Here is a 21,404-nt window from a genome sequence, read left to right as displayed (position 1 = left end):
CGCGTGGATTGAGTTTGTCTGTCTCCCCCATTAGACTATCGGTCCCATAAGGGCGGCGTCTGTAATGTGCATCACTATCCCCAGCACCTAGGACAGTTCCTGGGCCATAGTAGACTTGAAATAAATACTTATTAAATGAATGAGTGATTCATTCTTATTGTACAGAGGAGGGATCTGAGGCAGAGCAGAGCCATGGCAACAGACCCAGACTCTGAGCCTCCTCTTTCCATCCTCTAATGATAGGACGGGAAGGTGTCCATGCTGGAAAGTTGGACTACCTTCCAGTTTGCAGATGCAGAAACTGAACCCAGAGATGGGGAGAGACCTGTTCAGGCTTGATGAGAGGAAGAGTTTGGATGAGGATCCAGGTTCCTGGCCGTCCACCCGGGGCAGTGAGCTGTTGCTTCCTCCTCCCTCTTCCTGGGCTTGAGGACTAACTATCAAGCTAGTCTCTAACTAATCCATACCTCATGTTTATTTATTTATTTATTTTTGGCGACACCCTCACCATGTGAAAGTTCCCAGGCCAGGGATCGAATCCCAGTGCAGCTGCGGCCTGTGCCACAGCTGCAGCAATGCCGGATCCTTAACCCTCTGCACCACAAGGGGACTTCCTGCGTATCTCCTGCTTAATGACACAAAGCACCTCAGTGGTGGCTTGGGGTCGGGGTGAGAGTGAGCAATGAACTGAAAAGGAGAAGGAGACATGTCTCTTTGGGGATGCTGGGCATGCTCTGTGTCTGAGTGTGGTAGTGGTCTGTCTCATGGGGTACACACCATCAAACTCATCCACCTGTATCTGGTATATTGCACAGAAATTACACCTCAGTGAGGTTCATATGAAAATCCCAGTGTGTGTTTATGTCGAGCTTTTCCCAATCAGGCCATCCTTTTGCCGGGAAGGAGTGACACACAGTGTGCGGAGCTCTGCCCCCTCCTTTCAGAGGGCTGAGTGCAGTCCCTGCTCTGCCCCTCACCTGCTGTGAACCCGGAATGAGCTGCCTCTCTGAGGCCTCAGTTTTCCCATCTATAGTATAGAGATGAAACCCTTAACAAACAAAATATCTAGAGGATTGAATGGCTATCGTTCTAAGTAAAGTTTGAAAAACACCCGGGTCACTTTGCCGTGTAGCAGAAGTTGGCACAACATTGTAAATTAAATATACTTTAATAAAACATTTTTTTCAAATAAAGCCAACAAAACAAAACAAACAAACAAACAAAAAAACCAAAAAAACCAAGGCTAGAATATTTCCCGCTGTGGTATAGTGAGTTAAGAATCTGACTGCAGCAGCTCAAGTTGCAGTGGAGGTATAGATTTGATCCTTGGGCCTGGCACAGTGGGTTATGGGATCTGGCTGTGACATAGGTTGCAGCTGCGGCTTGGATTCAATCCCTGGCCCCTGGGAATTTCCATATGCCTCCTCCTCAGCTATTAAAAAAACCTCAAAACCAAAAGAAACAAAAAAGAATGCATGATACACAGTAACCATTCAATACATACTAGCTATTATTATTCCTCTTTGTATTTGGAGATAGAAAAAAACTCATGGTAAAATAGTATTTTTTGAGTCCCCACTGCTCCTCAGACATAATGAACTTGCTAAACTTAGTAAAAAAGACAATTTTTTTTAATTTGATGGCAAATGAATATCCAAAGTTTTTTTCTTTACACAGTTTCTTTCTGCCTGTCTTAATATGGAATTCAGCATTTATTGTGAATCTGTGAGAAACATACTCCTTGGTTATATAGCTTTTTTCCCCTTTAATTCAAATCTTTAAAAAAGTTTTATTGGGGTATAGCTGGCTTACAATGTTTTATTAGTTTTAAGTGTACAGCAAAATGCATCAGTTATACATCCGTATGTATCCATTCTTTTTTTCCCATATAGGTTATTACAAGCTATTGAGTGGATTTCCCTGTGCTGTACAGTAGGTTCTTTTTACTCATTTTTTTTTTTTATATGCAGCGGTGTATATATGTTACTCCCATCCTCCTAATTCCTACCTCCCCTCTACAGTTTCTTATATGGTAACCATAAGATCAGCTTTGAAATTTGTGATCAAATCTTTTTACTAATATGCAAACACATGTAGCATATATTTATAAAATTAGGGTTAGTGTGTCCATATAATTTTTCATCTAAATCTTTTCATCATTTTTTCACTGTGTTATATCATGATTATTTTTCCCTTTTCTTAAATGCTACTTAAGTTTACTTTAGGATTCATAGTGCTTCATTTGTATGCACTGGCATTTAGTATGGAAAACTGTTACTTTCATTATAAACAACACTGCAGAAGCCACACTTTTTTTTTTGTCTTTTTATCTTTTTTAGGGCCACTTTTGTGGTATATGGAGGTTCCCAGGCTAGGGGTCTAATCTGAGCTGTAGCCGCAGGCCTATGCCAGAGCCCCAGCAAAGCGGGATCTGAGCCATGTCTGCGACCTACACCACAGCTCACAGCAATGCTGGATCCTTAACCCACTGAGCGAGGCCAGGGATCGAACCCACAGCCTCATGCCTTCTAGTCAGATTCGTTAACCACTGAGGCACAAGCAGAACTCTGGCACGCTTCATTTTATTCACCTTAAACAAACACTATTTACATACTTCCTAAACTGCTCTTACCAAGTTGCCAAGGAGCTAGACTGCTGCCATTGCCATGGTTATGTAGCTTTTTTTTTTTTTTTTAACACCTTTCTCGAGATGGGGGAGGGGTTAGGAGAGAAGCCTTATAAAGCAGGGGCAGCATCTATCAGTGCAGACAGATGTGTCAGCAAACTCAGAGGGAGGGTGCTGATACATAGACTCAAGTCTTGCTTCTTTTCTAAATAGAAAATGAAGCAAATGATATATTTTACAATAGCCCCAAAGGAAACGCACCTGCATCGGGAGACCCCTATTTGCCTGTATTACTCTAAAGTACTATAGCTGCAAAAGTGTGATTTGACAGTAAAACAGTTAACCTCTAAGGGCAGCCTTCCTAAGATGACATTTACGAGCCATCTCGCACATGCTTTCAGATGAACATGGCACAAACCGCCATTTTCAATCCCCATGTTCCTGTCCTCAACAATTCTTATATTAGGATTCCCAGCATTTGGTGTCCCTTGTCCCTTTGGGGGGCCCAGAGAGCCCTGAAGCTCTCTTTGGGTGAGTGGTGGGAGCCTGACTCTGATCTTTACCTTGCAATGTCTACCTGTCCCTGCCCACAACACACATGGCCTCACTGTGTGACATGACACACAGATCTCATTTTGCAGCCAAAAAGCCACGTTTGCCCCTGGGAATCCAAATTTATCAGTTCTTTGATCTCAAACGTCCTGAGCACTTAGACTATGTTTCTTCATACTGGTCTGTCTTCTTTCATGGTATCCTAAACTTAATCCCTGTTTAAGCCACCTCCTCCCCTTTCTTACCCAGACACAGGCTACTCCTGGGGCACAGGAATGAATGGGGCCCAGAGGAAACTGTTAACCTACTCACACTGAACTTCTATTCATTGAACACTCTCTATGGGTCATCCCTGTACTACAGTGGATTAGAGGAGATAGGTCCATGATCTCAAGCAGATCACCTTCAAGTGGAGAACAGAGATAAGAAACAAGTAAACAACTAGGAGCATTCAGAGAGTGATAGATATTGAGAAGTAAAATTTAAAATACAACACAGAGCAACCCAGTGTAACTGATATAGTGCAAGCCATATGATATAAGCAATATGAACAGTGTAGGTAATAAACCATCAGTAAGATAGAAATACCGTAAACAGAATGTACGTAAATATAGTATCACAGACAGTAAATTCAGTGGAGAATAAATAGTTGCTATTGGTGGAGAGTGGCCAGGTGAGGGGGTGCAAGATTAAATTAGAAATGTCTCAAAGAATCCTTTCTGGGGTGTGACATCTGAGCTGAGTTCCTACATAATTTATGCCACTTTTGGTGGCAAGCAATAATAACCACCACCAAAAAATCCATGGACCAAAATGCCTTTGACAACAACAGAAAGAAAGTCATCTGATAAGAATTTGAAAAATCAGCTGGTTCCAGGTAGGCTGGTCCAGCGGTCCATCCAGGTCACAGGACGTGGTTGCTTCCGTCTTTCTGTCCTTCCATGCTCACAGTGTCAGCCCGGTTCTTGGACAGCCCCCCACCCCAAGGCTCTGAGATCGCTGCTGCAGTCCCTGTTGTCATCCCTGGTGTGATAATATCGGACGGAAGAAGCAGGTGCCACTTCTTCTGCATCTCGGAGCCAGAGATCCTTCCCAGAACCCCCAGACGACTCCTCACACCTGATTGGCTAGAATTGTGCCACATGCCTTTCCCTCAGCCAATCACTGGCAAGGAGTTCGGGGTTCTAATAAATGACTGGAGAAGAGGAAGATGTGCACATGCGTGTGATGGAGAAATCGTGCTGCTGTGTGGTTGGGGGACCAGTAGACAAGCAGTTATATCTCCCTCAGACCTGAGGGATAAGCAGGTCTCCGTCTGAAAAGATCATGGCAAGGCCTTTGTTTAGGGATAAGCTCAAGGGAGAGAAGCCCCAGGAGAGGGGAACCTATGGAAGAGGTGGGGAGGGCAGTGCAAAGTAAGCCTGGAGAAGGAGGCAGTGCCAGATCCTTAAAATGTGATCAGGAGTCTGGATTTTTGTCCTGGGACCATGGGGAGTCCCTGGAGGGGGCTGGTATGAGCAGTCGGGGGAAAGAGCACTGGGCCAAGGTGTCAGCGGTCTTGCGGGCTGGCTGGCACCATTACACACACAAGTAGAGCTCTGGGGAAGTGGTGCTTCCTTTCTCTACACTGGATTCAGTCCACATAGAATGAGGATCATGGCGCCGGCGGCACAGAGCTATTACTGGATTAATGCATCAGGAGGGAGGAAGGGAATTGCAGTCAGTGAGGTCCTATACAAATAAGAGATACCTATGGCAATCGATTCTCATTATTTCCGGTAGTTATGTTCTATAAAGCCACCGCAAACACTGAATTAGCAAATATTAAACCATTCTTTCTAGAGGAAATAACACACACGCACACATGCACACACACATCTCATGTAAATTATAATAATCCTGCAAATTCAGGAGAGTGGAGGTCTATGCTGTTGGAAATAGGGTGGGGGCAGGTTCTAGCAATGGATGATGCTGAGTTGGGAGAAGTTGAGGGTAGAGCTCTCTAATGCATCCATTGCAACATTGTTGTCTGTAAGGAACCTTATTCTCTTGTGTTAGGTCTGCATATTGCCACTGAGTCCAGGGGTGTATAGGGGGTCTTACTCAATGTCTCCTAGTGCAGCGCTCTGGAGGAGAGGCAGGATTTCTCTAGAACGGTTCTCCCACCCCTTTTTAAGTACCTAAGGAAAGGCAGTCAGGCTTGGCATTGTGGCAGCATCACAGGATTTTAAAATAAGAACACAGTCCTCCATTCCATTTTCTGCTCTAATTGAAAATCTCATTCTGATTGCTCTCTTTACAATCCTGGGCACAATAATGCAGATTTACGTCACTCAAACATGCCCTCAAAGATAGCTGATTTGCTTGGTTCATCATTTTTCTTCTCCCTTTTAAAAAGTAAAGCAGACAAAGAGAGGGATGGGAAAGTAGATTCTTTTAAGCTTTGAAAAATGATTGAAATGTCTTTTTCAGCTCCTGCTGGAATTTGGGGGGTGGGGAAGACCTTAGCTGCCATTCTCCACTGCCTTCTGAGGGTAGGTTTGAGGCTCAGACTAGTGTAGCCTGGAGGGCAGGGGACTTTGGACGGCTAAGTTCTGACAAAGCACAGTCACCCCCCAGCAGCCCTATTCTTTGCTCGGTAGCCCTAGGTTATTGAGTCAGGGTCCCTGTGATTTCAGCCCATCTTCCTGTTAGTGGCCTCTGAATTATGCTTAAAGATTCCTAAAGACATTGACAACATTGTGAGGTAGAAATGACAAGGATTCTGTCTGCAATGCTGATGCCAGGAGAGGTTTAAGCATCACATTAGTTATTTTCTCCTTGGTCTTTGATTTCACTCTACAGTGAACCAGGCTCATCTTTTCCTTCTCATGGGAGCAAATTCATATTCATGCTCTTTTGGGGGGATGTGGAGATGATGATAATTTGTCTCAAACAATATGGGTTTCCTTCTTTGAGTTTGGAAATGGACCCTGCTGACATTGCTCTTGAGCTGTCACCTGGTCAAGGAGGAGGTTGAACGTATACATCTGGAGCTTGGAAAGGGGACCTTTAATTGGTACTGATTCAGGCAGGGAAGAGGCCAAGAGTGAGTCTCTGTGGCTTGGAGAACAGGTTTCCTTGTGGCATTCTGGGTAAATCGGGGATCACTGCCAGCAGCCAGTCCCATGCCGAAACCCTAAAAGTAGTGTGTGAACTTAAACCAGCTATGGCAAATAGCTGGCCTCAGGTTCTTCATTTGTAAAATGAGATCGTGGACCCCTGGCAGTTTTGTGATTTGCTGCTGAACTGATTGTCCGTTTCGAGTCTTCTCCCCATAAAGTGACCTTTGCTTCCTCCTCCCCCTCCCGACCCAGACACATCAGTGACATCTTCCTGGTGGTCTGGGACAGAAAGTCCTCAACATTTTCCTTGCTTCTCTGGAAGACGTGAAGTGAAATGAGCTCACCTTGTCTACTCCCTAACCTGCTAATACATGTACATTAAAAGGAGGCCCCCATATGATGAGTCAAAAGTCCAAAACGAAATGCCAAATCCTCACCACCATTCTGCAACATTACAGTGTAATGAGACAAAAGTACTTAAATCCACATTTCTGGTGCATTTCAGAAGTATTTTCCTACAAGGATTTTAACCTAATGCAAAGCTCACTTCGTTTTTCAGAAAAAAAAAAATTCTCTTTACGGCGCGAATAGTGTTGCTTTAGTAACATATGGATACCTTTTAAGCATCTTCAGATACAGCGCAAGAGTGAAATATGTCACACCTGGGGTTTGATTGGTGGTGGTTTGAGTACATAAAGGAGGTGAAATAGAGGGAAAAACCACGAAGAAAAGGCAACAAAGGTTATGCAACTCCATTAAATTATGTTTATGGTTTTCGTTGTCAGGATTTCGTAATACAAAATGGCTTTCCTGGAGTCTATTTATCAGTATTTGTCACTAATTAGTGCCTACAAATTACCTTTTGTTCAAGCCGTGTTCTCCAGGTTGTCTCGGAGCCCCCATCAATCAGAGCGGTTGCAGTTCATGAACTTTCATTGTCAGGTTTTGCGTGTGCTCTTCCTGCTGATGGATCTGAAGATTCTAACCCCTATCCCGCCCCCCTTCCAATAAGGTTTCCGATGGCTGCGATTCCATTTTTGTGAACGGAAAGGAGATGAAGAGCAAAGTGGACACGATCGTGAACTTCACCCACCAGCACTTCACCTCCCAGTTAGAGGTCACGGTCTGGGCGCCCAGACTCCCACTGCAGGTGGAGATCTCGGACACAGAGCTGAGCCAGGTCAAAGGATGGAGGATCCCGGTGGCCTCCAACCGAAGGTGAGAGACCAAGAGGTAGGGGACGGGGGATGACCCTCAGGATTGTGCATCTGGGGCTCCGGGGCTCACCTCTGAGGCATATGGTCCCCAGGGACCCAGGCTTCGGGAATGCTGCATCCACAGTGGGTAATAATGAGGTTGGGGTGCATATGGATCTGACTTGTGTACTTAACGTTGACATGAGGAAATTATAATGAGAATAATAGTATCTACCTCATAGGATAATTGCTAGGATTCAATAAAATGATGCAACACATAAAAGTCACGTGACACAAGGCCTGGCATTTAGGGTATAGCTATTTTTTTTTTTATTCCCTGCTTCCCTATTATTCTTTTTTTCTGAATCATGTGGTTTCTATATTTAATTTTTGGAGGAACCATCATACTATTTTTCTTATTTTATTTTTATTAGAGTTTAGTTGATTTACGTGTTGTGTCAATTTCAGCCGTACACCAAAATGACCCAGTCATACATATATAAACATTCTTTTTCTTATATTATCTTCCAAGAGACTGGATAGAGTTCCCTGTGCTGTACAGTAGGACCTCATTGCTTCTCTATTCTAAATGGAACTGTTTGCCTCTACCAACCCCCAAGCCCCTATCCATCCCACTTACTCCTCCCTCCCCCTTGGCAACCACAAATCTGTTCTCTATGATTGTTTCCTACATTATCTGTTTTCAGTGTCCTGCTGTAAATGTCAGTCATCATCTATGGAGCACAGTGCGATAGCTAAGTTGTGGGCTCTGGAATAAGGCCACAGAGTTTTCACCCTGACTTTCCTCCATAGAGCTGTGCGACCTCGAACAAGTTATGTAACCTCTCTGTTCCTATTTCTTCATCTATAAATTGGAGATGACACTAGAGTTACTGAATAGAGTTTTCCCAATAATTCAATGAAATGATACATCCTGCAGTAGACAGAATTCTAAAGATGACATCCCTCAAGATTCCTGTCTGGCTAGTTATCTAATCAAACACTAGCCTGGTACTGCTGTGAAAAGATACTACACGTGTAATTAAAATTCTAAATCCAGGAGTTCCCCTCGCGGCTCAGTGGTTAACAAATCCGACTAGGAACCATGAGGCCTTGCTCAGTGGGTTAAGGATCCGGCGTTGCCGTGAACTGTGGTGTAGTAGGTCTCAGACGCGGCTGGGATCCCATGTTGCTGTGGCTGTGGTATAAGCCGGCAGCTACAGCTCCAATTAGACCCCTAGCCTGGGAACCTCCATATGCCATAGATGAAGCCCTAGAAAAGACAAAAAGACAAAAAAAAATTTCTAAATCCATTAATCTTAAAATATGGAGATTATCTGGCGGGGGGGTAGGGATGGGGGTGGGCCTGACCCAAGTTGAGCCCTATGAGAGCATAAAGTTTTCTCCAGCTGATAAATGGTAGCATAAAATGCAAAACCTTTAAATATAGACATGTTTTTTATCCAGCATGATTCCCTTGAGATCCATCCAAGTCGTTGCATGGTTCATTTATTTATATTGCTGAGTGTATCCCATGGCAGCTATTATCACAATTTGCTTAATCATTCATCCACTGAAGGACACTTATGTTGTTTCTAGTTTGGGTTTTTGTTTTGTTTTGTTTTGTTTTGTTTTGTTTTTTGACCGTGCCTGTGGCACGTAGAAGTTCCCCAGGCCAGGGATCACTCCCATGCCACAACAATGACAATGCCAGATCACCAAGGAACAGCTAGGACAGCAGAAAACTCCAGTTCGGGGCTATTTTGAATAGAGTTGCTATGACAATTTATGTCTAAGTTTTTTGTGTGAATATAAGTTTTCATTCTCCTGGAGAAAAAGCTCAAAAGTGCAATTGTTGGGTCTTATGGTAAGGGCCTATTGTTCTAGACGAAACTGCCGAACTGTTTTCCTGAGAGGCTCTTCCAATTTTCATTCCCACCAGCACGGTGTTAGTCATCCCATTACTCCAAATCCTCACCCGCCCTCTCAAAGCTTACCTGCAGTGTGGTACATTTATGATGCTATAGGAAGTGGAAAGCAGGTTAGTGGTTGCCATGAGTTGGGGGTAATGTATATATTACACGGGACACCCCTGTGGCGATGGGCCAGTCCTGTATCTCAGTTATGGTGATGGTTACCTGAATGTACATGAGACAAAATCACATAGCACTACACACACACACACACACACACACACACACACACGTATTCATTTAGCTATTGACGTTGGAATAACCTCTGTGTTTTGTACCAATGTCAGCTTGCTGTCTGGACATTGTACAATAGACAAGATGTTCCCTGCCCAGGACCTCCCTGGACAATTTTTAAACTTTCAAGGGGTGTTCCTATTGTGGCGCAATGGAAACAAATCCGACTAACAACTGTGAGGTTTCGGGTTCCATCCCTGGCCTCACTCAGTGGGTTAAGGATCCAGCGTTGCTGTGAGCTGTGTTGCAGGTCAAAGATGCGGCTCAGATCCTGCATTGCTGTGGCTATGGTGTAGGCCACCAGAGCTCCTATTCGACCCCTAGCCTGGGAACCTCCATATGCCATGGGGGTGGCCCTAAAAAGCAAAAAAAAAAAAAAAAAAAAAAAAAAAAAAGAAAGAAAGAAAGAAAAGAAACAAACAAAAAAACCCTTTCAATGAATTTGTAGATTTAAAAATTTTAAGTTTTTTTAAATAATAGAAGACAATTGTTTTTATTAATTGTGTTTATAAATGCCCTTTATTCACTCACTACTTTTATGATACTGCAGCTTTTGAGTACTACCTAGAATGTACTTAATATTATTTTTTTAGTTTTATCCATTTATTTAAGGGAAACGTCATATCATTATCAAAAATAGCCTACTGTGAGTTCCCTCTATGGCACAGTAGGTTAAGAATCCAACTGCAGTGACTTGGGTTCCTGCGGAGTTGTAGGTTTGAGCCCTGACTGGCTCAGTGAGTTAAGGACCCAGCATTGCCGCAGCTGCAGCATATGTCGCAACTGCGGCTCAGATTCCATCCCTGGCACGGGAACTTCCATATGTCATGAGTGCAGGAAAAAAGCCAGCTAATAAAAATTAATGCAAAGAAAATAAAATGCTGAGTAGATAGTATTGTTTGTCTGAGTTTGTCTTTATTGGGCCGTAGAGACTGGCACATGTCAGAGAATTCTTAAAGACCATCTGGCACCCAACAGGGACAGTCCCTGTGACATAATAAGGAGTAAAAAAATAAAATGGGACTAACTCTTTGGTATGTCAGTCAGTGTTTTTTAGTGCATTGTCACTTCGTCACCTACAATCTCACCAGCAAGGCTATCTGCCCCTCACCTTGGGAAACCCAAATTGCTAGGTGCTGGTGAAAATGTTTCCTGTGTAATATAAAGTCAAATTAATTTTTGAATTTTACAGAATGTTGAAAAAAAATGATCTCATGTCTTTGACCTATCAAGACTGAATAAAACACACAGCCTAAACCCTCTTCCTCTAAGGAGATCATATACTTTTTATATATCACTCATAGAAGATGGTAGAACCAGTGGAAGCTAGTTTTACTTTTGCACCCTTGAGGGTGAACCTTTCGAGGAGGTGGAATGACATTAAGAAAGTGGCTTTCTGAAGTGACAGGAGCTTGGTCCAAATCTGCAATGACCAGCTGTTTGGGCCTCATTTTCTTTCCTTTTTAACGGCTGCAACCTAATTGGAGCTGCAGCTGCCGGCCTACACCACAGCCACAGCAACACAGGATCCGAGCCATGTCTGCGACCCACACCACCACTCATGGCAACACTGGATCCTTAACCCACTGAACAAGGCCAGGGATCGAACCCACATCCTCACGGAGACAACGTCGGGTCCTTAACCCACTAAGCCACCGTGGGAACTCCTATCTGGGCCTCATATTAATCACTCGGAGTCTTGATTTCTTCACGTGGAAATAGGAACATGCTTCACAGCTGTCGTGAAGAGAAATGGAGTTTTGTTATACAATAGGGGGGCGGCAGCCTAGCTTGGACCCTGCTTCTAGGTAGCAAATTGGTGGCCCTGGTCCAACTGCCTCTCCCCTCTGTACCTTGGTTCTCTCACTGGCCAGATCAGGGTCATAGAACACCTATGTCTCGGGGGCCATGCAGATGACAAGGGGCAGTATGTGTGGCTGGCATGTGGCTCACATCCATCTACGTCAGCTCCTGTCCTTTCGTGAGCATGTAGGGCCAGACAGGCACATAGTAGGTCCTACTCAGTGCCTGTGAGTCACTGTCCACTCCTCCCTGACACAAGTCCCTGCCCACTGATGGTCACAGACCAGTCAGCAGCTCCTAAACCAGGTCCTCACATGAAGGACACGAGGCAGGTTCATCTGGAGGAGAAAGTTCTGGCACAGCTGAGCCGGGGAGAGTGTCTCGGGGCAGATCATGGGCAGGCAAGCGGGAAGAAGGGCTGGGGTGCTGAGGAAGGAGGGAGAAACCAGGACGCAGGTGCCAGACCCCTTTCAGTTGTTTCAGCGGCCTGAAAAACAGGCCTCTTAGATGGGGGGCGGGAGGGGTGGAGGGAGGTGTCCTCTTCACCTTTAGGGCCCTGAGCTTTTGTAGAGATTAAAGGGGCTTATCCAGGGAGGGGGCTGGATGTGGAAACTACCCCAAGTGATGGTTCACCAGGGCCAACCTCACGTGTCATCACAGCTGCCTTGCTGCTCCTCACCCACACCTGCGGGGAGGTCAGGGCAGCAGCCTCATTCCCCCTCCCAAGATGAGGCGCTGGCCCGTGTAGGGGCTGACCGCTAGCTCAAGGCCAACCAGGAGGAGTGGACACGAGCCCCACATGGCTCTTCTGACCCCAGGCCTCCTGTTCCTGCCTCTAGACCGAGTTCTGCATCATCCCCACATAGGGGAGCTGTTGCAATCACACATGTCTGGAACACGGGGATGGAGACACAGCTCGTGCAGCGTGGGGCTGGTTCTCCCCGGCATTGGGCAGGTGAGGCAGGGGCCGCGCTGGGCTTCTGTGTCCTGAGCACATGACACCACGTGTGGCACCCAAGGACTCCCCCAAAAGTGCCCATTGAATGAAGGACGGAGCAGAATGAACCGATGGTGAGCAGAGAAAGTCTAGTTCACGTCAAGCTGCAGTCACGGGGAATCTGGATAAGGAGGTAGGCAAGGAGCTTCTGGACCACGATGACGTGTACTCTGCTGTGTGTGTGTCCCAGGCCCACCCGAGACAGCGAGGACGAGGAGGACGAGGAGAAGAAGGGGAGGGGGTGCTCCCTGCAGTACCAGCACGCCCTGGTGCGCGTCCTCACCCAGTTCGTGGCCGAGGCGCCCGACTTGGGTCAGCTGAGCTACATGCTGGGCCCTGACTGGCAGTTTGACATCACCGACCTCGTGGTGGACTTCATGAAGGTGGAAGAGCCGAGAATTGCTCAGTTACAGGATGGCAGGACCCTGGTGGGTCGGGAGCCAGGCATCACCACCGTGCAGGTACAGGGAAACCACACCTCACCACCCCACCCCCGAATCCACCCCACCCCCTCTCCCCACCTCACCCTCCCCCCTGCCCCCAACCCACCCCCATGCCCACCCCTCACCCCAAAGCCCCACCTCCCCACCCCCATGCCTACCCCACCACCCAACCCCAGCCTGTATTGACGAGGGTCCAGGCAGGTGCTGTCCTGCAGGGGTGTGTGCACAGGTCTCAGAGAATCACAGGCAGTAACAGAGGGCTCGTCAATTCTAACAACTTAAACTCAAAATGTGCATTTTAGAGAAAGTAGAGAAGAAAGTATTTCATGTCTTTTACCAGTCAAACTCACAGAGGAAGCAATCTTTCCCCAATATAATAATTTACTTTTCCCATTTCTGTAATAGAAGATGGTAGAACCCAGGAAAGCTTTTCTTTTTTCTTTTTTGGAGTAGGGTTAACCTTTGAAAATATATTTTTTTTCCATTTTTTAAAGTTTTATCGAAGCGTAGTTGATTTACAATGTTGTGATGATTTCTGCTGTACCACAAAGTGAGTCAGTTATACTATGCTATAGTATAGCATATACTATAGTATAGCAATAGTATAGCATATTGTATCCCTGGCCCCAGAATTTCCACATGTCAAGGGTGAAACCAGGGAAAAAAAAAAAAAAGCTAGTTTTACTCTTCTAAACTTGAAAGTTAACCACTTAGTCTTAGACAGAAAACAAAAGCATTTTTGAAAACATGTATTGCACTAAAAATAATAAAAACTACTGGCCATTTTATTATAGTAATAGGAAAAGTATTTTCTAGCCAACATTGACAGGATCATTATGTGGAAATAGTGCAGCATATTTTTTAATAACACATTAAAATGTTACTGCTCATAGTTAATTGTCTTATTCTATTTTATTTATTTTATTTTTTTGAGGGCTGCAGGTGTGGCATATGGAAGTTTCCAGGCTGAGGATTGAATTGGAGCTGTAGCTACCAGTCTAAGCCACAGCCACAGCCAGATCCAAGCCTTGTCTGCGACCTACACCACAGCTCACATCAACACTGGATCCCTAACCCACTGAGCAAGGTCAGGGATTGAACCCACACCCTCATGGATGCTAGCTGGGTTCGTTTCCACAGAGCCGCAATGGGAACTCTAATTAAGTTATATTTTAGATGTTGTCCAAATTAGTTTTTGACAAAGCTGGAGTCAACATTACAGTTTGTATTACTTTTTTTTTTTTAGTTAGTGAGAGCAACATACTTTGTTATGTTTCTCTCTCTTTTCTTTTTTTTTCTGGCTCCACCCACCAGGTGTGGAAGTTCCAGACCAGGGATTGAACTGACCCCACAGCACAACCTAAGCCTCTCAGTGGCAATACCAGATCCTTAACCCTCTGAGCCACCAGGGAACTCCTGTATTACTTTTCTGTTGCTGTGTAACAAATCACCACAGAGGTCCTAACTTAAACCACCAGTAACTTAGTAACTCAGAGTTCTTTGGGTTGGGAGCCTGGGTGAGCTTGGCTGTGCTTGGGGGACTACAGGCTGTGATCAAAGTGTTGGCCAGGTTGGGCTTAACCCAGCTCAGATTGCTGGCAGGATGCGGCTCCTCATGCTATGGGATTGAGGACCCTGTTTCCTTGTGGACTGTCAGCCAGGGGTCACTCTCTCCCCCTAGAAGTCACCGGCCTCCCTTCTCCCGGGGCCCCTCCATCACCAGTAGTGATGTGTTTGGTCCTTCTCACTCTCTGGATCTCTCTGACTCCCTTCTTCCACCTGCCAGGGAGAGTGCTCTACTTGTAAGGGCTTATGTGATTACATCGGCCCCTCCTGGCTGATCCAGCATAATCTGCCTATTTTAAAGCCAACTGTGCCACATACTATAACTTAATCAGAGGAGTGACTTATCACCATACTCACAGGTTTGAGATTAGGTAGGGAGTTCCCGTCGTGGCTCAGTGGTTAATGAGTCCGACTAGGAACCATGAGGTTGCAGGTTCGATCCCTGGCCTCACTCAGTGGGTTAAGGATCTGGCATTGCTGTGAGCTGTGGTATAAGTTGCAGACACAGCTGGGATCCTGTGTTGCTGTGGCTATAGTGTAGGCCAGTGGGTACAGCTCCGATTAGACCCCTAGCCTGGGAACCTCCATATGCCATGGGTGCAGCCCTAGAAAAGACAAAAAAAAGAGAGAGAGAGAGATTAGGTAGGACCTTTTTTGGGGTGGGGTGGGGGAATGCAGTTCTAGAAACTTTGCCCACTAGCTATTTCTCTCCATCCATGAATTGCCTCCGACTGCAAGCTGGACACTTAATAAGAAGGAATGGTTTCTTTGGAAAGATTCTCATTCCCACTCTACCTACCTGGCTTAACCAATGATGGCTTTGCAGCCCACACAGCAGTGATCAGTGGTCTATAGTCAACATCTAACTACCCACCAGCAGGAATAGAGCAGTAGGGGACTGAGCACCAGCCTTTTAAAGGGCTTTGTCACAATTCTGCCATTTTTGGCACCTAAATATTCGTTAGCTGCTGGGAAAATATTACCCTTTGATGCCTTGTCCCCAAGATGGGTGGTTTTTAGTATTACCTCTAAATAAACCAATCCTTTTTTTTTGGAAAAGACAGTGCAGTTATCCTGGTGTGAATCAAGGGAAAGAAAACAGACCAAGATGATGTATATAAAATTCCTTCACTTGGAAAGGGTAATTGAACAGGAGCGTAAGGCTCACGTACGCAGTTTCTGTAAAGGCACTCACGTCGCAGGAAACTGGGAGAACACTTTGGTGGAAATGAAAGTTAAGGAGTTCTGAACGGTGCTTGGGGCAGAGACTAAGCTTTCTCACTGACCCCACAGGTCCTGTCGCCTCTTTCCGACTCCATCCTGGCTGAGAAGACGGTGATTGTCCTGGATGACCGTGTCACCATCTCCGACCTGGGGGTGCAGCTGGTGGCTGGCTTGTCTCTTTCCCTGCAGCCTCACAGGGCGGACAGAAGGGCCATCATCTCAAAAGTGGCTGCCCAGGATGTTCTTCAAGCCCCACAGCAGGTAAGATTGCAGAGTCCTTCTGTCCACGGTCCACGGAGACCACTCTCTCACTGTCACATGCTGCAGAAGAAATCCGAAGAGCACACCTAGCTAGGACTGGTGGTTCTTGAAGCTTCTTCCTGCGCCTTGTCCAATCCTCAGTGGCTTAGAGACATTTACCCATCTGTGCTTCTAATCCACTAACCACATGTTCATATGCCACTCACTTTATTTATTTATTTATTTATTGTCTTTTTGCCTTTTCTTGGGCCTCTCCCACGGCATATGGAGGTTCTGAGGCTAGGGGTCTAATTGGAGCTGTAGCCACCGGCCTACACCAGAGCCACATCAATGTGGGATCCGAGCCACATCTGCCACCTATACCACAGCTCATGGCAACGCTGGATCCTTAACCCACTGAACAAGGCCAGGGATCAAACCCGCAACCTCATGGTTCCTAGTCGGATTCGTTAACCACTGCGCCACGACGGGAACTCCTATGCCACACACTTTAGAGCAGCCTAGCCTTACACTCCTGTTCAATTACCCTCTCCAAGTGAAGGAATTTTACACACATCATCTTGGTCCATTTTCTTTCCCTTGATTCATACCAGGATAACTGCACTGTCTTTTCCAAAGTTCCGCTTCTAGACCTTGACCAAAGGATTGCAGGCTTTTCCTTTTGCCAAAGCAAGCACCTTTTGATACTGAAAATTCCATTTTGGCATCTCAATAAGCTCAACTAATAGGTGGCCAGTCGCTACTGTGGACAGTTATGGCCAGCTCTAAAACTCTCTCCCCTCTTTCAACTTTTACATGTCATTTATAGAGATCCCAGGGCAGTGTGCCTTTCAAGCCAGCTGGTCTCCTAATGCATCCTTCCTTAAGTGCTTCCAACCCGTGCATGTTTTGCTTCATCAGCAGTGGCTTCCTAATAAAGAATGTTCAAAGTGATATCATCTTGAGCAGGAGCCTGATTAGTTGCACCTGAGTTTGATTCAGATAAATTGCCTGATCTTTCAGAATGTTTTTAGAAAGGTCAAAGTCAAATTCTGTCATAGGGCATGCAATAAATTAATATACACTCTAATGCCTTCATTAAAGTATATTGTCTGCTTCTCACTTCCGTGGGGCTGTAGCTTGGCATTGATGCTGGTTGAAGGCATGCCCAGCGCTGTTCCTAAGGATAAATATTTATTTTTCTCAGTTTCTGTGTTTAATAATATTACATAGGAAATTGCATTTAGATTGCAAGTTTGAAGGAACTGGATCATAACATGATACTGTGGTTTCATTTTTCTCAGGAAGCAATAGCCAGTTCTTGGATTTTGTTCAGTGATGGATCGGTGACACCTTTAGACATTTATGATCCCAAGGATTTTTCCGTTACTGTCTCCTCATTGGATGAAATGGTGGTGTCTGTCCAGGCAAACCTTCAGTCCCAATGGCCGGTTGTGGTTGCAGAGGGTGAAGGGCAGGGGCCCTTGATTAAACTGGAAATGATGATCAGTGAACCCTGTCAGAAGACCAAGAGGAAGAGTGTTCTTGCTGTGGGTAAAGGGAACGTCAAGGTCAAATTTGAACCGAGTATCGATGAGCACCAAGGAGGTACCAACGATATTGAGGGCATAAACCGGGAATATAAAGACCACCTCAGTAATACCATAGAGCGTGAAGGAAACCAGGAGAGAGCAGTTCAGGAATGGTTCCAACATGGCGCCTCTGTTGGCCAAGAGGAAGGTGCCAACAAGAGCACAACCTCCCTGTCTCCCGTGGAAGGAAAGGATAAGAAGTTGCTCAAGAGTAGGGGTCCAGACACCTTCACAAGCTTCCCCACTCAAGGGAAGTTACCGGAACTCCATAATCCGAGCGACCTCACAGTGACCTCCAGGGGGTTGACCGACTTGGAGATTGGCATGTATGCCCTGCTCTGTGTCTTCTGCCTGGCCATCCTGGTCTTCTTGATCAACTGTGTGGCATTTGCTTGGAAATACAGACACAAAAGATTTGCTGTGAGCGAGCAAGGCAACATCCCCCACTCCCACGACTGGGTCTGGCTCGGGAATGACGTGGAACTTCTGGAGAACCCCGTGGACGTGACCCTCCCGTCGGAGGAGGGCACGACCATGGTGGACAGGGGGCTGCCGTTCGAGGAGAGGAACTTCCTTCTGAACGGTGGGTCCCAGAAGACTTTCCATAGTCAGCTGCTCCGACCTTCTGACTATGTCTACGAGAAAGACCTTAAGAACGAACCTCTGAGTTCCTCGGGCCCAAAGAGGAAGAGGGTCAAGTTTACTTCCTACACCACCATCCTCCCGGAGGACGGCGGCCCCTACACCAACTCCATCCTGTTTGACAGCGATGACAGCATCCAGTGGGTCTGCCCAGACATGGGGCTGGGGGAGTCCCAGGGCTTTAGAGACTACATGGAGAGGCTGCAAGACCAGATGTGAACTCCTTTCTCATGTTTGTATTCACCTTTATGCCTTCTGTTTTCTGAACGGTGGAACCGTGAGTTGGATCAGCAATAGCGGATGAGGGAACAAAGCTTCATTTGTGGAGGTCTGGCGGGGATCCCTTTCCAACAGGTCCCAGAGAGAGCAAAGGCAGCTGGGTTTCAAGCCAGGCAATATCTCCAAATCGGCCACGTGTAGGTCCGGGAGAAATCCTAAGACCACAGTTTTTATCTGCCGCTTGGTACTAGCTCCATACAAATCTAATAAACCTGACCCCACAGACATTGTTAGTCATCTCATGACAAAACGGCCGTGTGGAATTAGGAAAGACTTAGGTTTGATTTTTTCTACTCCTAGACCTTTTAAAGCACAGTGGACATTTCTTGCCCTTGGCCTGAGATTGGACATACTCGAAAGATGCTGAATGTAGCCGCCCATATTTGTTATGAGCACTGCTCATTATTTTTATATCTCTTTGCATCTGCACCTCATTCCTTTGACCTCTGCAGTTCTTTTTGACACATGAAGGCAAGAAATTTCAGTCTTTTCTCTGAGATCGGTTGGATTTCCCTATGAGTTTTAGTCACTGAGATTTGCCACCCCATGTTAAATAACCCATGTTATTTCCTGGGTGTCTGTGCAGGATTTCAGGTTCTTTTCCAGTTTTCCGCGTTTCATCATCTAAGGGGCAACATCGAAGAAGCTCATCCTCACGCCGTCTTTCCTTCTTTTTGTTGTTGAACTTTCTTGTATCAGATGGGGACATGGGATTTTACTTAAAAATATTATTATACTGTGAGGGAGGGCCATCTTCTTGACAGTTTTCTACATGACGCTTAAAAACTTTGGAACAAATTTGTGAACCATGAACTTTTACTTTTATCTTCTGCTTGTGGGAGTCACAAGGAACTCCTTCCTGGAGTGTGCTTCTGAGGGCAAAAAAAATGTCCTCCCTATTGTCATATTTGTACTAATGCTTTGTGGTCCGCACCATTTGTTATCCAAATGGAAATCACAGTCTAGAAATGATATGCACAGAAAGGAAATCGCATAGGACATACCTTCAGATTAAGCTTTTCTTTTGCCAGAACAAAACTTTTGAAAACCATAAGCGAAATGATGTTTCAACTTAGCAATACGTAGAAATCTATCCATATGATAATCCCTGCCCCCTCACACACACCAAATATATATATATATATATACATATGTGTATCTCCTCAGCCATGACTCTGGCAGAGATAAAACCTATATGAGGTTTGCATTGATGGAGAAAAGCAATGGGTTCCACCTCCCCCATGCTCTACCCCCAATTCATAAAATAAATGACTATACCAGAAGCTTGAGAAGCAGTTGTGATGAAAAACCATAGCTATTGGAAAATCAAAGTGATGAGAGAGAGAGGGAGGAAAAAAAAAAAAAAAGCCTGATTCCTGCATAATGTTTAAATAAGAAATGTTTTTCATAGAACAACATGCCTGGCCTCAAGCAAAGTAAGTGTTTCAGATTAGGAAACTGTGACAGCATAAAGATGGAATAGCTGGAAGAACAGACACTGGATGAGTATGCCTCCCTCCAAGCTTCTTGAGCCATTTGTATCCCAGAGAAATAGAAATTTAAAGGCCCAATGTGGCAAGGTCCTGCAGAAAGCATGGAAGCAGTTCCTTGAATGACTGGGCTGTTCAAAAGGGAAGCATTCAGTGGTTCCCTTATAGGGTTCCATGGACAGCAGCATGACAACCAGCCTCCTCCAGCCATGACATGGCAGCCACAGAGTTCCTCATGTGTCCCCTGCCCACAGGACTACAGTACATGTATAAACAGCACTGCCTGACCTCCAGAGGCAGGTGTTCAGTGGCTCTTGTGTCTTAAATGCGAATGGAAGTTGGTGAGGTTCCCCCAATTTTCCTGTTTGATTGGAGAATGAAGCCAAGAGGCCCAGGCATCAGCTTCCAAAGGGGTTTGCAAAGAGATGGCTGACACCCTATAGGAAGAGCCCCTCTGTTAACCTCTGTTTTTCAAAGCGCTTGATGGGGAGGTAGCTCGAAACCAACTGTTTGGGGCCAGAGAGCCGTTGATGCACTAATTGATACACAGCTGTCCCTCAGAGCCCTGCTCCTCCTATATTTTTCATTGTTTCTCTCCCTTTGGATATTCAGCGTTCCAGACAGAGTGGGGATTTTATATCTGAAATGGAGGAACCTCACTTGATATGGGGGTGATTCTCACACACACACAGCAGGCTGCCTCCCACGGGTACAATGAGACTTCCGGTGGGTATAATTCAGGAGGGGACAAAGGAAGTCGTGGGGAACCTTATTAAGGAGCATACAAGTTAGAGCATCTCCTGGGATCTGAGTGTTTGAAGGGACATGGAACCAAATTCGGGAATCAGGAATCCCAACAATCTCAAGGTGCCTGTGGTTTCTCTGCAAGGCGGGGAACTGACCTTTGTCCTGAAAATGCTTCCTGTGGATGTTAGAGCCAGGGGAAGGATGCAGGCTGCATACCCTCACCTTTGCTGGTCAATGTTGAGAGTCCGTTCAAAATAGAAACCAAACAGAAGGTTTCAGGAGAGGGGTCCCTTTTACCATACAACACACACTCATGTATATGTACACTTGCATGTGTATACCCACGTGTGTGTGTGAATAGTAAAGAGCCAGAGAATTCAGTTTTTAGTGGAAATCAACATTGTCAGTTGTTCTCCAGTTTGGCGTAGATACTATTCAAGCTTAACAGAATTCCATTGATGTGATAACCATGGGTTGCCTCTGCTTGTTTTCCAATGATTCAATAAAAGCAAAGGAACTTATCTCCAAAATATTTAAACTAAGGTGGGGGAGATGACATAAATTACTAAGCCTCAAAATACAGTTCCCTGGTTGGGGGGTAAAGGGGGATGCATTTGCCTGCATTTTCCAGGTGCTTATGGCTGAGCTGTCCAAAAGATCACGTCCCCAACCTGAAAGAAACGATGTCGCTCAAGG

General features: G+C 45.6%; 1 protein-coding gene across 1 annotated transcript in view; it reads left to right on the top strand.

Annotated features, from left to right (window-relative positions):
* TMEM132B (transmembrane protein 132B) overlaps positions 1-19,591 on the top strand; it is a 36,346-nt gene extending 16,755 nt beyond the window's left edge. Inside the window, exons 2-5 of the mRNA XM_047762252.1 lie at positions 7,295-7,500; positions 12,676-12,946; positions 15,788-15,979; positions 17,263-19,591. Of these exons, the coding sequence (XP_047618208.1) occupies positions 7,337-7,500; positions 12,676-12,946; positions 15,788-15,979; positions 17,263-18,411 (1,776 nt within the window). The 5' untranslated portion in view covers positions 7,295-7,336 and the 3' untranslated portion in view covers positions 18,412-19,591. The remainder of the gene's footprint in view (positions 1-7,294; positions 7,501-12,675; positions 12,947-15,787; positions 15,980-17,262) is intronic.
* Positions 19,592-21,404: the final 1,813 nt, after the last annotated feature.

This window comes from Phacochoerus africanus, chromosome 15 (genome assembly GCF_016906955.1).
Source record: "Phacochoerus africanus isolate WHEZ1 chromosome 15, ROS_Pafr_v1, whole genome shotgun sequence".
NCBI classification, from domain to species: Eukaryota; Metazoa; Chordata; class Mammalia; order Artiodactyla; family Suidae; genus Phacochoerus; species Phacochoerus africanus.
This window is presented reverse-complemented; position numbering and strand designations above follow the sequence as displayed.